The sequence below is a fragment of the Vanellus vanellus genome, assembly GCF_965231255.1.
Source record: "Vanellus vanellus genome assembly, chromosome: 2".
Taxonomy (NCBI): domain Eukaryota; kingdom Metazoa; phylum Chordata; class Aves; order Charadriiformes; family Charadriidae; genus Vanellus; species Vanellus vanellus.
In genome coordinates, this window is record NC_138906.1 from 66,049,607 (window position 1) to 66,070,204 (window position 20,598).

Sequence of the window (20,598 nt, forward strand, 5' to 3'; positions counted from 1 at the left end):
ATAGGGGAAATGAAGGAGATCAGGAACTTTATGAAGATGGGGGTTGTGTTTTGTCACTAAATGTATTTGATCACTTCTTATAATCTCGTGTTCTCATGTGTGGAGGTCGGGTGCGGAGGGGGTTCAAATTTTTCTTTTTTTTTTCACAATCATATCATTTTAAAGTCTTTGATAATTGGCAACATTTTGGAATTTCAACCTCATGACTTCATCTTTGATGGAGTTCCGGAAAGTTTATATGCGACATCTATTTTTTTAAGAAGAAATGTGCTTTTTCAGTGTGGAGAAGACTGTGGATCTTTTGGGCAAGAGTTCGATAGTCTTGAGGGAGGTGATTCTGCCCCTATACTCTGCCCTGGTGAGACCCCATCTGGAGTACTGCATTCAGCTCTGGGGCCTTCAGTACGGGAAAGACATGGACCTGTTGGAGCGGGTCCAGAGGAGGGCCACGAAAATGATCCAAGGGCTGGAGCACCTCTTCTATGAAGACAGGCTGAGAAAGTTGCAGTTGTTCAGCCTGGAGAAAAGAAGGATCCAGGAAGACCTTATTGCAGCTTTTCAATATTTGAAGGGGCCTTAGAAGAAAGATGGGGACAGACTTTTTAGTAGGGCTTGTTGCAATAGGACAAGGGGTTATGGTTTTAAACCAAAAGAGGGAAGATTCAGACTAGATGCAAGGAAGAATTTTTATTGATGAGGGTGGTGAAACACTGGAACAGGTTGCCCAGAGAGGTGGTAGATGCCCCATCCCAGAAACATTCAAGGTCAGGTTGGACGGGGCTCTGAGCAACCTGATCTAGTTGAAGATGTCCCTGCTCATTGCAGGGGGGTTGGACTACATGACCTTTAAAGGTCCCTTCCAACCCAAACTATTCTATGATTCTGTGATTGCTTTGTGGATTAGAGTCCTCTGAAACAAAACAGCAGGGTGTATGTGTTTCCCTTCTGTCATTTAACATGTTCTGTATCCCCCAGTTGTACCTTTTGGCTACAGTTTGAAGGAGTTGATAGCATGCTTTAGTTTTTAAGATATATTGTTGTTGAGTTAGTTTGTTGGGATTTTCTTTGCGTGTGTGCATATGTGTATGGTTCTCTTTTTCACATAGCCTTTACAATTATTGTAATAAAAAAAACCTAAAATTGGGACATCCTATTATAGCATGCTGGTTTTAAGTTAGTCCAGGAAGGTCTTCCTATTTACTTGCTTGAATGTTTATGTATTTTAAGTGCACACAGAATTTGAGTGACCCCTGATCTTTTCATTTCCTACTTTCTGTGGTTTTGTATAGTGTTTTTGTTTTAATCCAATCTAATTGAAACAAATAATAACAAGTTAGATTTATTAGTTCATTAGAAGGAATTACTGGACACTTAAATTATTTTTGTTTTTAAGTTTTCTGGCTTGTAACACTATTTTTGTTTTGATTTCAGAATGCTCTCTTTAGTTGTATTAACAGAAATGAAAGTAAGTATGTAATGAATAGTTTGTCTTTTTTGTTTTTCTCTCATTTCATTCTATCTTTTCTTTAAAATGTGGGTGTATATATACACAAATCGTGTGAATTCAGTTCCATAGAAGAACAAAACACATGCATAAATTTTCTTGCTCAAGTGATAATGGGATTGGGCTGTTCATATAATTTATATCTGTTTTTAATTTGTGTATCTGTATGTGGGGGGTTTTTTTGTTCTATTTTGATGATTGCTTAGAAGCTCATTTTTTTCCTTCTGCTTTGTTCATTTGAGTGTTAAGTAACAAAATTAAATGCACAGATGAAATCATGCACCATGCAAGTGTTTTGTTGCCTGATGTCTGTCTGTATAAAATGAAAAGAAATCAGTGTCTCAGAAGTAGTTCTAGTAAAAGTATTTCTCAAGAACTGTATATTTAGTAACATAACAAAAATGGGTGAATCATGATACCATCTGTCTATTTTTTTGAATGAGTTTTAGGATACTACTCTCATATTTATTTGTTTACAATTAATACTTGTCTAATAATTCAATTACAGGACAAGTCTGGTTACATTAAATAAGAACAAAACAGCTGATGTAATGTAATTTGGCTAGTTACAGATATTCCCAGTCATTCTGTAAACAGAGATTATTTTAGTAGATCATAGAAGAATGTCTTTTTTTTTTTTTTTTTTTTCCACAGTAACACCTTGAGCATTACTCTGTGTGGTACAGACATGCTCATTTTTTCATTTGTCTGTGTACAAACCCATAGATTTTCTTTTGTTTGTTTGTTTCCCCAGTGGGATCAGTCTGTTGCAGTTATGCAGGTCATCATACCAACTGTCGAGAATATTGTCAAGCAATTTTTCGGACAGATTCTTCTCCTGGTCCTTCACAAATTAAAGCAGTTGAAAATTACTGTGCATCTATTAGCCCTCAGCTTATACACTGTGTGAACAACTATACACAGTCATATCCAATGAGAAATCCTACAGATAGTAAGTATAAAAAAATCCATCTTTACTGAAAGTCATAAAAAATACTGAAAATGTTTGAGGATTGTATCCACTTTATATAAAAAGTGTGTTATTGTATAAATCTATTGTATAATCTGTATTAATGTATTTCTATATTATAATTGTAATATATGAATTTATATAATGACAACTTTTATTTGTAGGTATGTTATTTATTTATTTTTATTTATGTAATTCCACGTGTTGGTGTTTTTTTTCCAGAGTTGATTCTGTTCGCATTTAAATGAAGCAATATTATTTGAGATTATCTGGGGGAGTAAAAAGCGTTCTTATACCACTTTTACTTTGAGGGCTATTATGCCATGCATCTTGGTGGTTGTTGTATGGTTGGTCATTAACTATTTTTATATTTTTTAACAGGTTTGTATTGCTGTGATAGAGCAGAAGACTATGCATGTCAGACTGCTTGTAAAAGAATTCTAATGTCAATGAAAACAGAGCTTGAAATTGTTGATGGACTTATAGAAGGCTGTAAAACAATGCCTCTCCCTCAGGATCCTCTTTGGCAATGTTTTCTTGAGAGTTCAAGATCTGTTCATCCAGGAGTCACTGTGCACCCTCCACCTTCAACAGGCCTTGATGGAGCTAAGCTCCATTGCTGTTCTAAAGCAAATTCTTCCACATGTAGGTCAGTATCTCTCTGCTCTCATTTCCAATTGTCAAAATGCTTCAGAAGTTGTCTCATATCAGGTCTTTGCCTGAATCCTGCTATGTACATCAAATAGAGTCCTGTGAATTCTTAGGAAAACACAGGTTTAGGTAGTCAGTCACCTTCTGTCCGGTATTTACTTTGTATCTCAAAAAATGCTGTTCCATAAGAGGAATCACTTTCTCCTCACTTTTAGCACTGGCTTATTATAGCAGACACATGAAGTTAATGAAACCTATACCTTACTTATGGTCGTAAGCTTTTGACACTGTCTTCCATGACATCCTCATTAGGAAGCTGAGGAAGTATGGGCTAGATGAGGCAACAGCGAGGTGAATTGAGAGTTGGCTGTGTGACAGAACTCAGAGGGTTGTGATCAGCAGCACAGAGTCTAGTTGGAGGCCTGTAACCAGTGGTGTCCCCCAGGGGTCAATACTTGGTCCAATTTTGTTTAATATATTCACTAATGACCTGGATGAGAGGACAGAGTGTATCCTCAGCAAGTTTGCTGATGATACCAAACTGGGTGGGGTGGCTGACACCCCAGAGGGCTGTGCTGCCATCCAGCATGACCTGGAGAGCTGGGCAGAGAAGAACCTAATGAGGTTCAACAAGAGCAAGTGCAAGGTCCTGCACCTGGGGAGGAAGAATGCTAGGCACCAGTATAGGTAAGGGGTGGACCTGCTGGGAAGTAGCTCTGAGGAGAAGAATCTGGGAGTCCTTATGGGAGACAGTAAATTATCCATGACCCAGCAATGTGCCCTTGTTGCCAAAAAGGCCAATGGAATCCTGGGCTGCATAGGGAAGAGTGTGACCAGTAGGTCGAGGGAGGTCATTCTCCCCCTCTACTCTGCACTGGTGAGGCCACAACTGGAATACTGTGTCCAGTTCTGGGCTCCCCAGTTCAAGAGGTGATGACTAAGGGATTGGAGCATCTGCCTTATGAGGAAAGGCTGAGAGAGCTGGGACTCTTTAGCCTGGAGAAGAGAAGGCTGAGGGGAGACCTTATTATGGCATACAAGTATCTAAAGGGTGGGTTGAAGGAGGATGGAGCCAGGCTCTTTTCAGTGATTCCCAGTAACAGGACGAGGGCTAATGGGCACAAGTTAGAATGTAGGAAGTTCCGTTCAAATACACGGAAACACTTCTTTACGGTGAGGGTGACAGAGCACTGGAACGGGCTGCCCAGGGAGGTTGTGGAGTCCCCTTCTCTGGAGATTTTCAAGACCCGCCTGGATGCAGTCCTGAGTAATGTGCTCTAGGCAACCCTGCTTTCGCAGGGGAGTTGGACTAGATGATCTCTAGAGGTCCCTTCCAACTCTGAAAATTCTGTGATTCTGTAATACCCAATATTGCAACAAGATGAAGAGGCCTTAATTAGATGCTAAAGGGAGCCAAGGGGACAGTGAACTGCACAAACTCAAGTACCTGGTTGCTGCATGTTAAAACTTTAGCAGTATTCCTTATGAGATGCTATTCAGATTTTTGTCAATGAAAAATAACTTAGGTTATTTAATAATTAAATAAAGGCACTAACAATTCCAACATTAAAAATAAAAGTGTTCAGCAAATAGTTGCATGCTTGCAAATTGTAATTGTAGCATTTTTAGAGTGTTTATCTGTCCATTTTCAAAATATATCATTATTGCATTTTAAATGCATCAACATGTCAAAATAACTTGCATACCTTGATTTTTTTTGAGCTGTTACTTCCTTTTATATGAAAGTTTCCAGTAACAAAACAATAGATTCTGAATGCAGCAGGATCCTATAATGAGTTTAGTGTAGAGCCTTGGAGTTACATTATTTCCTAGAACATTGTAGCATAGGGCAGTTGATATACCTTTTATTTGATTGCTTTGACAATGAGTTCTAAAAATGGATCGTTCCCTCACGCTTTCAATATGCAGTAGACTTTAATAGTACAGTGAAGTTCCATACCTTCAGTTGGGATGGGAACAGTTGTAGTTTGTAGGATGTTGCTGTGGACGAAGTGGCGTGGGTATTGCTGAAACCAGGAAACATCTCAGACATAAGCAACAAACAGGATACCTGTTTCAAACATCAGGGCAAAAGAAGAAATGTATTTTGCTTGCCAGTCATTTCTGTAGGAGAAGGTGTGATTTGAAGCTGAAGGATGGGATTAGAAGTGGTTCATTATCATGTCAACCAAGATTTATTATAAGTAAAAATAGCTGGGGTAGTTCTCGCCTCAAAGTCCTTAGTTCAGTTTTATATTCTGAAGTCTTTCAGTCTTACTAGCTTAAAGATTTGCTAGCATTCTTAAGCAAAACTTGAAAACGTAGAAAAGAGTGAAGTGGGGTTATTTGCTTTGAGCTCAACATTTGGATACTTTTGCAGACTTTGTGGACACTAACACAATCTCTTACAGTGAGTGTAGGCTGTAGTGATCAGCAAAAAAACAACAGGCTTCTGCTGTATCTGAACAACTGCTTTTCTTTTAGTTTTATTTTCTTTGTCTGTACATTTTTTTTTCCAGAGAGCTCTGCACTAAACTTTATAGCACGAGCTGGGGCAATTCACAGAGCTGGCAAGAATTTGATCGATTTTGTGAGTATAATGCAGTTGAAGTTTCCATGTTGACCTGTTTAGCAGATGTACGAGAACCTTGTCAGCTGGGCTGTAGAAATCTTACTTACTGCACTAATTTTAATAACAGGTAGGAGAGAGACACTGAATATTTTATAAAGGAATTCCTGTGCTTTGATTTAAAAAATAAGATGTTTCTCAGGCTTATTTTCATATTGTGTATAGCTGTCTTTCTGCAAATACTTTTCTAGATAATTTAAAAATAAATAGTTTTTCTTCAGAATAAACTTTTGGAAATGTACTTAGCAACAGACATAACAAAACTTACAAGAATAAAAGCTAACCCATGAACTTGTAAAATGTCATCATGTATTAGAAGCATATTCCTCTGTCTTACTGTATAGACAAGTAAGGCGTAACTACTAGAATGTTGAGTATTATAAATAAGGTGAAAATTCTAGTTAAATTTACATGTTACTCTTTTTCAAAATACCTTTTCTTTCAGAGATATTTCTGTGGGTTTATACTCTATAGGACAAAATGCATGATTTATAAGTGGTGTCTGAATTAGTAATTGCAAGGTTACAAATTAAATAGTTAGAGTTTCAAAAAAGCATTTGAAATTTTGTGAGCTATTAGACATCTCTGGCTTTTCTTTGAAGTAGTATACGGTGGCATGAATGGTATGTGAGTAGTAGAATCACATATGTGATAGATGTGGCCTGGGCAAATATAAATGATAAATCAACTTGCATTAGTGATTCACCAGGAAACTTTTGCACAGATATTCTCTATATCTAAGATATTTGCTTTTAAGTCAACTATCCTCAGGTAACAAAAATGTAAGTGATATTTGATCTAGGAGGTAGAGGTGAGAAGGGAGTTTCAGCCTTAAGTCTTAAAGAGCTTATTTTCCTTAAAGAGAGAATTCAAGTTGATTTTGATCTTGCTTAACTGTTGAAGGGATTCGTTTCCTTTATACCACAAAAAGCAAGCCATGTTATGGTTGTAGAATTCATATGTTGAAAGGTAAAATGTGTGGTGTATTCTTTTTCTTGTATACATGCCATATCTTAACTTCTTCTTTTAAAAGACCAACAGAACTTTTTAGGAGCTGCAATACTCAGTCAGACCAGGGAGCCATGAATGACATGAAGCTATGGGAAAAAGGAAGTATTAAGATGCCATTTATAAATATTCCTGTGCTTGATATTAAAAAATGCCAACCAGAAATGTGGAAGGCAATTGCCTGCTCACTGCAGATTAAACCTTGCCACAGCAAATCTAGAGGAAGTATTATCTGCAAGTAAGTACTGTGGGGGAAAAATGGTTTAGAGGTTCTGCTAAGGATTTTAATGAGAACTAAAAAGCTACTGTAGGACTGTTTGACGTACATTAGGAAAACATGGCAAGGCAAGCACAGAAGAAATATGAGCTTGTGTAGTTTCCATTGCTTGAATCTCCATCACTGTAAATGTAAGATGCTTCCCCATTAATGAGATGGATGTATATGCTTTCATTGTGAAGTTGATTTATTGTTGGGTTTTTTTTGGCTTTCTGTGGTGACTATAAAACCTTTCCTTATTTTCAGTTTTGGGACCTACTAGTGATTTTTAGCTGACGGAAAAGTCTGAAAAAAATAAAGTTTTTTATTATTAAATTTATTTATTATTATTACATTAAAGTTATTTAAAATAAAGAGACCAGTTGATAGTACAGGTAGTGAGATAGAGTTCAACCCATATTAGACATTAGTAAATCAAGGAAATGCTTGGTCTTGAAAGATACATGCATATGGTGCTATGGAAAATAAATATCACCAGGCCTGAAGTAGAGTAGTGTAAGCAATAGTTGCTGTCTGTCACAAATTTGTTCCTCCCCCTCTATGTAAAATGTAGCATATACATATATTTATATATATACAGTTAGTTGTGAGGCAGGAGGGGAAAGTTGTGGATTTGATGAAGGGAAGAATATGGAAATAAATCTTTTCCATACAAGACCTTTTTTCTTCAAGTAATGTTCATAAAGTCCTGTTTCTTTATTTATCTGAAGATCAGATTGTGTGGAAATACTGAAGAAATGTGGAGATCATAATAAATTCCCTGAAGGCCATTCAGCTGAAAGTATTTGTGAGCTCCTGTCTCCAACAGATGACTTGGAGAACTGTATCCCTTTGGATACATACCTGAGTAAGTATCAATATACCTATGCAACAAAACTAGAAGCCAAGATACTTTGAATGCTTATCATTGCTTTTAAGAACTTTAGTTATTTCTTTTGAAGAAAATTATATTGAATTTGAGACCTTGTATTTAGCATATTAGAGAAAATGGGATTTTTCAAATTGCCATAGCTCATTACATTTATTCCTTCTTGTATTGGGGGTATATGGCAAGGTTGTTTTGGTAGCAGTGGAGGCTGCAGGGGCTGTATGGGTAGGTGTCAGGGACTGCGCTGCGCCAGACACAGCCAGCTCAGCAGTGGGCCCACTAGGGGCAAAGTTTGTGGTGCCTCTGTGAAAACATGCATCAGAAAGGGCAAAAAGTGCCGGACAGGTGGAGGAGAAGGGAACAGGAAGAGTAAGAAACAACACAGGTAATACCAAGGTCAGAGGAGCATCAGGAGAGCAGGTGCTACACAGCAGAGAAGACAACCACAAGGTATCATGTGGAGGACCCCATGCCATAGCAGGTGGGTATTCCCTGAAGGAAGCTGCAGCCTGTGGAGAGCCCATGGTGGAGCAGGGGGAAGGTGTGACAAGGAATGAGCGGCAGAGAGAAACTGCTGCGTACTGACCATAGTCACCATCATCCCCGCCTTCCTAATCTCCGCTGCGTCACTTGGGGCAGCGGCAGAGAAATCTGGAATGAAAGTGAAGCTGAGCCTGGAAAAGGGAGGAAGAAAGAAGTTGCTTTAATGTTTGTCTTTTGTTCCCATTACCTGAAACTGTAATTTGATTTTTATTTTAATTCGCAATAGATTTAGTTAATTTTCCCCAAGTTATGTCAGTTTTGCCAGCAAAGGTAATTTTTACACAATCTCCCTGTCTTTATCCCAACCCATGAGCTTTTCCCTTCCTGTTCTACCTATTTTCTACCCGCATCCCGTTTGGGATGGGAGGACTGGGTGGGAGTTTGGCTGTTAGCCAGGGCTAACCCACCACACTTTTCTTTTGAGGAATTCATATATTCAATGCAAGTACACTAATCTTTATCATCCAACAATCTGTCTTGTTGAATTTCAATGATTTTTACCTACTTGAGAACAGGCTTGTTAATCTTACTTTAAGAAAATTCTGTTCTTCAAGAAGTCATCTCACATGCCAAAAAAGCGCTATAGTAACAAAACCACTAGCACTATTTATTTACAGGACAAAAGATGGATCATGCTTGGGAGGACTGATCTCAAATAGATGTCACTTAAACAATATAATGATTTAGACCACAACTTCTTGATGTACAAAATTACACTTTTGCTTGATGCATAAACTCTGTTCTTTAACGGTGCAATTAGAATAACCAAAACCCAAATTAACTCTTTGAGCAACAGAACATGAGTTTAGTATGTATGTGGAATAATTAAGTTTTTGTGATTCTGTTTGCTTCTAGCGTGTCTTATCCCTCGCTGTGGAACACAATTGTATTAGTAAAATTTTGTCTTGGTTCTAGATTTCATTAAAATGCATATTTTTACATTATTTTCCAAATCTGGTCTACCCTTATTACTACTTCCTATTGCATATTAATCTCTGTAGGTTTTAGACCTTTTCAGCTTTATAGGATTTATCCATTTTAGACCTTCTTCCAAATTAAATTTTGGTATTTCTTTCTCAGAATCCCAGGAACTTTGAAAATAGTAAAATTTCAGTTAGTAAGAGCTGCAACAATGTATTGAAACTTTGGGTTTTTTTTTCCATTTAGCTGATGCTTTTCCATGTTGCCTTCCCTTTCCTTAATCTTGTAACAAGAGAACATTACTAGTGAGTTGAAGGGAAAACAGAAACAAAAGTTTATCAATGACAGCAAACTTGGTTAAATGTCAAGTGTACTTGAAACCTCCGATTTGTTAATCATTGACTATGGGACCTCTCTTGATTAAACTGCTGGTCATTGTTAGTTTTTATTTTCATCATATAGAGAAAATTACTGGGGAAGGAAGATAGGGGAAATATATTTTGCTTTAGAAGAATCATCTGGGTCATTATTTCCAGGATTGAGGACTAAACTTTTGAAATAAGTTAACTACCTTGTCATGTCATGCTTCCACAAATATAGTTAAAAAACAAAAAAATATTTCACAGAATTGTCAAAAATATTATTTTACTGAATGTAAGAAATGGCATGCTTTACTGAAGAAAAAGAAACAATTTAAATCAATGTAGACTGATATTCTGTTTTCAGGCCCAAGTTCTTTAGGTAACATTGTAGAAGATGTTACACATCCATGTAATCCGAATCCATGTGCAGCTAATCAGCTATGTGAAGTAAATAGAAAAGGATGTCAATCTGGAGAACTGTGTCTTCCATATTTGTGTGTGCCAGGTAAGGGGTTTGGGACTTCTGTTTACCTGAATGTTGATGATAAACATATGTAACTGAAATTTTGTTGAAAGTTTTAAAGTGAATTGCTGATTGCCCAAAAGAACTATTATCGCAATTATCTTGTGTTTTCAAAGCTGTAGCCTACCTTCTATCTATTCTGATTTCTTGATGTGTTTCTATTTTTACTGTTCACTGAAACATAATGTCTTATTAGAAGATATATTACTTATTTTTCAGAAGAAATAAATGTCCATACATGGTCTCTAAGCAGCCTGTCTGCTCTTTAAAATTACAAGCATGCAATACTGCAAGTACAGTGCAGCTCACTGCTTCTGCAGACAACGTGACATGTATTGCCCTGTATTTCTGTACATTGTTAGCCTTATCCACAATATTTTCCTTACTGGTGAAATAAATGGATATTATGTCTTGCCTTGAAATTAATGAAAATCAGGCTGTCAGTCCTGGGAGAAGATTTTGAAAGCTTTGAGAATTTGATTAAATGCAGTGTGCCCTGGGATGTATATTTGCGTTGGCAGCAATTCCGGTATTATATTAAAGTTCAGGGTGGTATCATAAATGGAATTGTCCCAAATCCTTCTTCATAGGCCAGGTCAACTTCTTAAAATCTCTCCAGCAGCTCATTGGTAACTAGTAAATTAATATCCAGACTTTCTCTTAAGAGCTTCACTGTTGCTGCTTTACTGGATTCAGAGTGCCCAGGTTTAGAACTTGGGAAGGAAGTGGCATGGAACATAATTTATTTGCCTCTCCTTTCTTCTCACTGCTACTTGAGCTTCCAGCACTGATGCAGCATCTCTGCACTTCATCTTCAATGATTGACAGCGCTGTGAGTTCATTGACTGGAGAAAAAGTCAGAACCACAAGGCAGATTAGCTCTGTGTCTCCCAAAACTGTGTGTAGACTTATAGTTTGGAGGAAAAAGATGCTGACGTTGGGAAACAACAAAAATATGAATAATGGATCTTGTGCTGCCTTGTCCTTCCATGAGACCCATGGTACTACTTCTAATTAAAGATGATGTCTGGAGATGCAGCAGTACACAGCTGACTGCATTTCTGCTGCTACTCCATTGAGTGATACTTTTAATGTAGGTGCAACTCACTAGAAAGGCATTCATGATCATTTGAGAATTACTTTTTTAGAACATAGGTGTTTTTGAACTTCAGCGCGATGCATAAATGAGCTGAATGGGGGGAGAATTCAGCTGAATTTCAGCTAACTAACTGAAATGACAGGTGTGGTGTTGATAGCAAGGGTCAAATTTACAAAAGGAGGTAGGAGACTGTACCATGTCCAACTTCTACAGCCCCTTCATTGTTCTACCTTAGACACCAGTAGTCCTTGCCACAATTTTTCCCCTTCTTTTAAAGTAAAAGTGACATGAGGGATCACCTATGGTTCTTGAAGCAAAGAGGAAAGCTTGCGTTTGGTGACCATTTGATGCATGTGTTAAGAGAGACTGAGCAACACTGATTTTTAAAATGAATTGCATGAAGTGGCTCCCTTTCTAGGAGAAATGATAGAGAGCATTGCTATAACTGTCTTGCATCGGTTCCCTGAGCCTCTTTTGTTCCAGAAGTTCTGTGGCTGATCAGCAGTTTCTCCAGTGATTTTTAATTGAAGAGAGGAAAACTGGGTTTTGCTTCGCTCATACATTTGCTATATTTGTGCTCTTCTAAAAGTGAGGATAGATGTCAGCTCGTTCTTTTTGTAAGCCTAAGGATGTTGTTGTGGTTATGTTTCTATGACCCATACAAAATATTTTTGTTTTTCTGAAAAGTTGAGCATTATTACTACAGAGGTTGTATGGTCTTCACTTGCTGCAAAAGTCATTCAAAGTGATCTGAAAACAAGCTCACCCAGAGATATTTTACTTCCTCTAAAGGTTGGAAGCTGACTTTTATCTTTGAATTCAGTCTTTTTATTGGTTGAATGTTTTGGACCATTTGTTGCAGTTCATCACTTCTAGATTAATTTTAATCTACTATTTCTTTTATTTTTGTTTCCTTGCAATTTTTTAAACCGTTTTTCTTCTTTTCCATTCTCTTTTAATCCAATTTTCCTGCTTTTGCTCCCTTTCTCCTCTCTTCACATCTGCCTGTAAGAGTCCTTCAGTGTTCACATAAGAGGTACAGGTAGGGAAGAAGGACACAATAAAATATGTGAGAGAGGGGAAATGATTGGTCTTTGCTTGTGAGACCCTTTAATTCAGTTTGTATATTGGAGAGAATGAAGCGTATGTGGTAATTTTTATATCATATGTTTCATACTACTACAGAACTGTGGAAAATGAGATTACTTGAGAATTTTTGGAATTACCAGTCTTTTTCTCTGAAGTGACATTTCTACAGGTACTTCAGAACATTGTCTCAAGCAAATATCTTCTATTTCTGCTACTTGCTGCCTCAATGAAATGAGTGAATTTGTCTAAAGGGCAAGAGCATGGCGTATTTAGGAACACCTTAGCTTTTGCACAAGTCAAAGAGTAGTAGTTATTACTGGTAGTGGCACTTGCCAAAGTATTTACTAAATGAGATAAAATTTCTCCTTGTCTATAGGTTGCAAACTGGGAGAAGCCTCAGATTTTATTGTCCGTCAAGGTACACTTATTCAGGTTCCATCCTCAGCTGGTGATGTTGGTTGTTACAAGATTTGTACCTGTGGACACAGTGGATTGCTAGAAAACTGCATGGAAATGCGTTGTGTTGACCTCCAAAAATCATGCATTGTTGGAGGGCAAAGAAAAAGTAAGTATTAGAACAGCAATTACATCTTTATACAGCACCTGTTCCTTAAGTAATGAATTTTGAGGTACATATGAAGACCCAGAGGATCTGAATGGAGAGTTTATGAGAAAATACAAAAGTTACTGTTTGTATCTTTATATATAATACTTGTTTAATTCTTATATATGCTGGAGGGTTCCATCATTTAAATCAATACTGAACTGTGTCTGTCTCAATCTATGAAAGTCCTGTGTGAAGGGTGTTCTTAGTACACTATTTTTCAACCGAAAGGTCACTGACTGGCCTCCCATCCCCTGTATTTTGTGGTACTTGATAATAGGTAGCTTCCTTTCTGGTAGAAGAACTTGCTGGTGGGAGCTCTGAGGACTGAGGAGGGAAAAAGTTCTGAGAGGAGCCAGTAGGCCACAGGGATGAAGCAACAGCAGCAGAACAAATTCATCTGCTTTAAGCATACTGTAGTTCTGAGGTTTAAGCACAGTTGTAACTGACTATAAATGGCTGCCCATTTCCTGGATTCCAACTTTGTGGGTACTCTCAGTCTACTTTCAACAGCATTGGATATCCAGTGACCAATAGAGGTGTCTGGGGAAGAGTCTGAGAAAAGGCAGAGATTGAATTATATTCTACCAGAATCTGTTCTGTACTTGAAACCACAGACCCCTTGAGCAGGGGCTGGTTTCTTTACTAGCCCTGAATCATTTGGGGGTTTTCTGTTTTCATTGGTTTGGTGGTTTTGTTTTTTTTTCCTTCCATGGATTTTAAATATGGGTTAAAAAATAGAAACTTCTATCATGAGCTATAACCTCTGGAAAGAAGTTCCACATCTTAAAATATGCGCACCTAAAAACCCTCTTTTTTTCTTTTTTTTTTTTTTTTTGGTGGGGTTTGCAAGGGATGTCTTTTCATTTGAGCGTTGACAGTTAGTTTCATCTAAATCCTTTTAGTTCATGAGATTCATCCTAGTCCTATTGAAAAAGCTGATGAATGATTGTTGCCTATTTGCCTCCTCTTCCAGACGTCTGTTATATTCCCCTCAGCTTTCTGGGTTTTTCTCCAAACCACTTCCTATTATGTTTACTCATTCCTTATATGAAAAGAGTTGTATAATTTTTGATCATATTTATTACCCTACTGCGTATCTTTTCTTAGTTCTTACATTTTCTTTTGAAATGGGAACTGGAACTTCATTCACCATTCACAATCAAGTGCCCAATCAAGTGTATGTAATAGCGAAATGATGTTCCTTTCATAATTATTCTGAACATTATCTTTTTTTTGGCTACTAGTTCTATTGATGTCATGCTTCACAGAGCTGTCTGTTGTAAGGCACTGTCCAGTTCTTAAGTGGAAATGGTCACTTCACAGCTCATTTTGTGAATTGTAGAGAATCGCTTTATGTTCAGTACAATGAATTTCCTCTGCTATATCCTTTCCTAGTTGCTCAGTGTGGTGAGATTTTCCTGCAGTTCTTCATTACTTGGTCCTTTGTATCTTAATGTTATTGACAGACTTTGTCATGTAAATAATTGCATTTGTGTTTTGGATCACATATAAATATGTTGAACAGAACATCCACTGCGTAGATCATGGAGACTCCTCCAGTCACCTCCCTTCATTGTCCATTTATTCTGTTTCACAGATATTTATCCATGTAAGCACCTTTTTTTTCCTATTTCTACTTTTTTTCTTGAAAGCCTGTGTTAAAGAGCTATTAAATGTCTGTTGAGTGTTGAAGTGTATCAATCTGATTTTCTGTTGTCCATATGCTTATTGAGTCCTTCAGATAATCCTAAAAGTTTTGTTTTGTGAGTTGCACAAAAAATGTGATTCCTTACCCCAGTGTATCAGTGTATCATGTCACTGATGCAAACTTGTATACTTTTACCACATTTGTGTTGTGCAAAATTTTTACCTTTGTTATCCACGGAACCCTTTAAGAAAAAAAAAGTAGCCACTTGCATTGCTATCCAAACCTTGGGGAAACTTAAAGAGGTTATAAATAACTTTGCTTATATTAGCAGGTGTTTCACACCTGAGTTGATCTGGAGGTTTTTGGTGAATGTTTCTGGTCTTCCAGAGGCATTAGCATTTGTCTGTCCAAGAGCTGCTTCTGAGTCAGGTTCTCTAACACCTTGCCTGTGAAAAAGGTGGTTAGCTTAGACTTTTAATTTCCTCCACAGGGAACAGGGATGCAAGAAAATCTTTTACTTTTTCTTCTTGTTGGTAACTTATTTTCTGAGCGATTCTTTTGTGCATTGATCACATGTTTGTCGGAGATGAAGTGGCATGGACTTTGATATGCAGGATCGAAATCAGCTTTATTAAGCAAGCATGCTCTTTATATACTTTTCTACCAAGGCCAGTAATTTTCTACTTTACTTGTTTACACCATCGCATACTCTGAAAGATCATGTTCCCACTGAAAAGGGAATCTCTCTTCTGTGTGAACAGCACCTCCTTATCTAGGAGTAGCTTCACGCAACTTCATCGTCTGCCAGAACAGTGCTGTAGCTGCTTATTCCTCCCTATTAGTTCTACTACACTTAACCCTTCTTGTGCCTCACTCCCTCCTACTGCAAACCTAGCTGTAGGTGTGAAAGTTGCATAAAACTAGTTTTATCAAAATAGTTGTTGATGCCTGAATTAGTAGTGAACAAAACCAAAGTTCACTGGATGTATTTCCAATAGACGCGTGCACAGAGGCGCATGCACACACATGCTGCTTCTTGTAATGTTCCATGCATTTACAGCTTGTAGTGTTTGGAGTTTTTTGTTCATCCAGAGTCAGCGAAACACACTTAAAGCTTATTTTGTATTGCCAAATTGATCTATTTGTTCATGGAAGCAGAACACTGAAAAAATCTTAACCTTAGTGATACATTTGATGGACAGCTATAGAAAGTATCTGGTGAAAGTAGGTGCTTTTAAAATACAGTCATTAGCAAATATGTTATTTAAATGGTGACTGAAAGCTTTGGTTGACCAAACTTGCACTTTTCCAGATTATTGGTGAAAATAATAACAAAAATGTCTGAAGTTGTATTTGTGTGTTATATTTGCAGTGTATGGCTGTCACTTGTGGTAACTAACAACAATATGTGTAGCTGATAGGTTTTCGGTATTCAGTCAGTGCTGTCCATTTCAAAAACAAACAAGCCACCACAAAACCAAAACCAGACAGCTTCCTCTCTTTTACCCTAATGACTCATTAAGTTTGTGTGGTGATTAAGACCCTAGGTATTATATAATGAAAGATAAAAATTACTGAGTTCCAGATTTGTTAGATGATGTACTGAAAACAAATAATTAAAAATTTAAGGTCACCATATGAACTTTTTGTAGTTACTGTATTTAATTGGTTTATATGTCAGTTGCAAAAAGCTAAGGTTTAGTCATAAAATCTGAACTGTGGTTTTTAAAGCCATTCTCTATAAACCAAACAATTCTGGATGTTTTATCTGATGCTGGGGTTTTTTGTGTTGTGAATTGACTCCAATTATGAAATGATTACTGATGAAGAGGACAGTTTGCTGTGTGCACTCTTTGATAGTGAAAGCCAATAGTCTTGCAAAGTTTTCAACTGGGTGCTAAGGCAGTTACTCTTTACCCTGAAGAATGACCTAAGAGATCTTGTTTTTGGCATTACCTTCAAATCTTGGAAACTTTTCATCTTTCCTGCTGACAAATTCCTTCTTCCTTGGGTAGTACTGTGGTTTAAACAGAGCTTCTTGTGCTACAGAGTCTTTCTCTTCCATCCCCTCTTGTCCTGCCATCATTTGTCTAGGAGTACCTCTTCCAAATTGCTCAAATGCTGAGGATTGTCCTTGTGCCCCTGTAATATTTTTCAAAAATTCTAATCCTTAATCTCAAGACTTTGAAAGGAGATTAGAGAGAATTGCTTTATTTTGTTAGCCACAGTTACTCGTATATTTTCCTGAAGAGCTGTGTATTTGTTCATAGTCTTTAATAACCAACCTGGTTATGAGTAGATCGGCTGTCATCGACATGAATTGATTTTACATAAAGCATACAACACAGTGAGGGGCAGACATATGGGCAGTTGACAAAACCAAACCGGAATTGCTAAATTGAAGAAAGATTCCGAAAGTTTGCAGTTTGATTCTTAGATTCAGGTGTAAATAAAGTTACTCGCTTATAAAATGCAAAAATTAGGCAGATTGCTCCATGCTCAAAAAACAGCTGTGATGGTGTCAGTTGCATTATTAAGGGCTTCTTTCTGAAAGCCAGTGAGTGAACACAGACCTCTGTATTTGTGCGTGTCTTGTGCTGAATCTAGATCTGGGTTTCTGTTCAGCTTTGCTACAATCTTTCTTGTTCCCTGCTTTGGACAACGTTGCATCGTAACTTGTGCTGCTTGTTGAGGGTGAAATTACAACTATTACGGATGTTGCAAAACAATAAAGATCAGAATGAAGCATTGGCACTCTTTACCTCTTGACAAAAAGTAGACACAAAGGAAAGAAATGAGCACTACAAAGGCGTTCTGCATTGTGTATGAGACTATGGCTGAAAGTTTAGCAGTCTTACATCAAATTAGTTTAGAAGAATGTATCTTGACAAAAGCTTTATCTTTAAAAGTATGGAGCATGATTGTCAGAATTTATAGAAGTAATATGTACTATGCCACCACTTTTGTTTTCTGAGTGTATTTTCTTTTTGCAGCTTTCAATTTTTCTTTAAAAGAAAAAAAGAGAAAAGCTAACTTATACAGGCTTTGAAAGGATAAAATGCTTGCTTTGTTGTTTAATTAATTAATCAAAAACACATGTGAACAGACTGTTTCTGTAAATAAATAAAGCAAAACTTGAAATCTAAGAAAAGATAGAAATTTCAATGGGAAAAGAAACTGAATAAGGAAAAATACAGGAACAATTAATATTTAAAATGTAGTATCTATGTAATACATTTGAGTATATAGTCTTCTGGTATATTTGCGTTAATTGTATGCATTTACTTTATTTCTTTTATTTTAAGGCCATGGAACGTCCTTTAATATAGATTGTAATGTCTGTTCATGTTTTGCTGGAAACTTGATATGTTCTACGCGTCAGTGTCTAACTGAGCATAGTTCAGAAGATGAACGTCGGAAGTTTACAGGTAACTTTCCAAACTGTGGCAACTGTAAGCTTAGTATTCTTAGAGCAAGGATTAGCATTGACATCCTTTCTACGATATTAATGGAAAATACCCAAAAATATGTTATTAATATGTTCTTTCAACTATTTATTTTTCTCATGTCCAACCTGTGCTTCAGAAAAAACACATACCTTTAAAAAAAAAAAAAACAGCACTGAAAAATAAAACCTCGGGTAATATGTAAAAATAGGTAGAGACAGGGTAATGCCGCTGGGGACAAGAGAGGAGGAGTTGGGGAAAAAAAAAAAATGGAGAAAGCTGAGTGGAATTAGCAACATAGCAGGGCACAAACTTCCCTTCCTACTACTAAGTGCATATGTGCTATGGCATTGCTATCTTACAGGAGGGAGGCAGTGGCTGAAGATAGGGCACATCTTTGCATTTCCTGGAAGTCAGAGATAGATACCTTAGTGACACTTTGTGTATCTTCTGTCATAGAAAATAAGTGTGCACCAAACTCCTGTTTTGTGTGTTGCTTTTACAGGTTTACCATGTAACTGCGTAGATCAGTTTGTACCAGTATGTGGTCAAAATGGACGCACGTATCCAAGTGCATGTATAGCTCGTTGTGTTGGGCTCCAGGACAATCAATTTGAATTTGGATCATGTATTTCCAAGGATCCTTGTAACCCTAACCCTTGTAGTAAAAATCAGAGGTAAAAGCAGAATATGTTTTTAAGCTTTTTTTTTTGGCATTGTCTACTTGTGAAGCAGATTTACTTTTTCTTTGAATGTGTTTTATATTATAGTAACATTTTACTTTTGGGCTACTCCAATAAAAATAAATGTTTGAAGTAGCTATTTTTATTTATCATCGTTAGTAATAGACTAATAACTGCCAATTCTTGGTTCTGTTTATTTAGTGCTATATAATTTAAATTCATTAGGCAGATACCAGTTTTAGCAATAAAAGAGCACTAACATACTTTCAAAAATGGGAGAATCTAATTTTGTTGAAATGACAAAAGTGTAATTTTACTGCTTTGTTTCATATCTTCTTCTAGTAGTTTAAAGAAAACCCACACCTGAATTCAAGACTTGGATTCAGTCTTGCTTATTTAGTCAATAATCTGTGCTTTTTGTCTCTAATATAGGAAAACATCAATCACTTTGGAAGACTTGAGTTTCTCTTAATTAGATTGATTATTTTGTGAAAACCACGTCTATACAATCTCTTGTTTCTTCAGTGTCAGAAAAAATAAAATCTGTATAGACAGACATATTAAAACAAAAATACCCTCTGTACTAGTGTCAGGCGAAAAGAAAATCTGACCTTTCTTGCAGAAGTCATTCTGTGGCTCATAGTATCGGTCTCTGTCTTCAATTTTCTCAGTGTTGTGCAATATTTCAGTCTCCTTTGAATTTGTACATTTTTCTGTTTTGAAAGAAAGCCACCATAAGAAGTTGTGTAATACTGCTTTCGTGAAAACTGATTATAGCAATTTTATTTTTCCCTTTTTCTGCACTTTAAATGCCTTGATGCAGAAAACTGCAGAGAAAACACTGTAGCTTTGTAGCTGTAATAGCCATTACGGCATTGAAAACTGGAATTTCAAAGCTGAATTGTGGATACACACTTTTTACATTTTACATTTTTAATTTGGAAAGCACAGAGAGGTTTTTCAGTTTTACAGAATAACCATTATGCTTAGAACCTCAGCATGTAGTTTCAGTAAAGGACTGTACGCAGTACATTTTCCTGGCTCAGTTTGATAATGTAGCATAAACTGAACATGCTCATTTTAAAATGTCCCTGAAGTGTTTACAGTCTATTTAAGATGTTATATTCCATTTGTAAAGTGTTTAAATCTCAGAATTTCTGAGTCTTCCCTAGCGTAAAAGAAAAACGCATAGGAGAGCAGCACTCAGGAAAATAAGGATGCATTCTACATAATCCAGTGGTAGCATTGTTGTCATTTATAGAAGGAGGAGACTTAAAAAATTGGCCTTTCATCAGTCTATTCATCAGACTCTACTGGCTGGCATTTCTCTAGCAGAGGGATGTCTTGCAGGGCGTACGGCAAATGTTTTGCAGATAAGACCATGGAAGGTACACATTTAATACAGAGGGGAAAGAATTTCTGCTGTTTATTGCTCTTTACTTCTTGTCTGTGAAGGCTTGAGAGGGATGACATGCCAAAAAAGGAAATTGTGTTAATACTAGATTTTTCCATTTGTTTGCAGTTATCCCCAAGATTGGATGTGATATAATATACTGAACCTACGAAGTTATAATCCAATTAGATATTTGTAATTGAAAACATATAATCTTGTAAGTCTCGTTTTCACTACCTTCTCAAGGAAGGGTGAAGCTAGACCTCTGCAATATAATCTTTTTCTCTTGAAGTTCACTGGATTTATGTTCATGTTGTGTCTAGTTTTCCTTAAATATGCATTTACAAAATGAAACTTGGGAGTTGCTAAGAAGTTTA

The 20,598-nt window shown here is 36.8% G+C and overlaps 1 protein-coding gene across 2 annotated transcripts in view; it reads left to right on the forward strand.

The window, feature by feature from the left end:
• RECK (reversion inducing cysteine rich protein with kazal motifs) overlaps window positions 1-20,598 on the forward strand; it is a gene marked incomplete at its 5' end in the record, with an annotated part of 66,967 nt that overhangs the window by 35,269 nt on the left and 11,100 nt on the right. For both annotated transcript variants that reach the window (XM_082479872.1, XM_082479873.1), the window contains 10 exons: window positions 1,432-1,465; window positions 2,259-2,456; window positions 2,856-3,123; window positions 5,645-5,824; window positions 6,788-7,000; window positions 7,750-7,886; window positions 10,098-10,238; window positions 12,821-13,009; window positions 18,005-18,127; window positions 18,651-18,822. In XM_082479872.1, coding sequence (XP_082335998.1) covers window positions 1,432-1,465; window positions 2,259-2,456; window positions 2,856-3,123; window positions 5,645-5,824; window positions 6,788-7,000; window positions 7,750-7,886; window positions 10,098-10,238; window positions 12,821-13,009; window positions 18,005-18,127; window positions 18,651-18,822 — 1,655 coding nt within the window. The remainder of the gene's footprint in view (window positions 1-1,431; window positions 1,466-2,258; window positions 2,457-2,855; window positions 3,124-5,644; window positions 5,825-6,787; window positions 7,001-7,749; window positions 7,887-10,097; window positions 10,239-12,820; window positions 13,010-18,004; window positions 18,128-18,650; window positions 18,823-20,598) is intronic.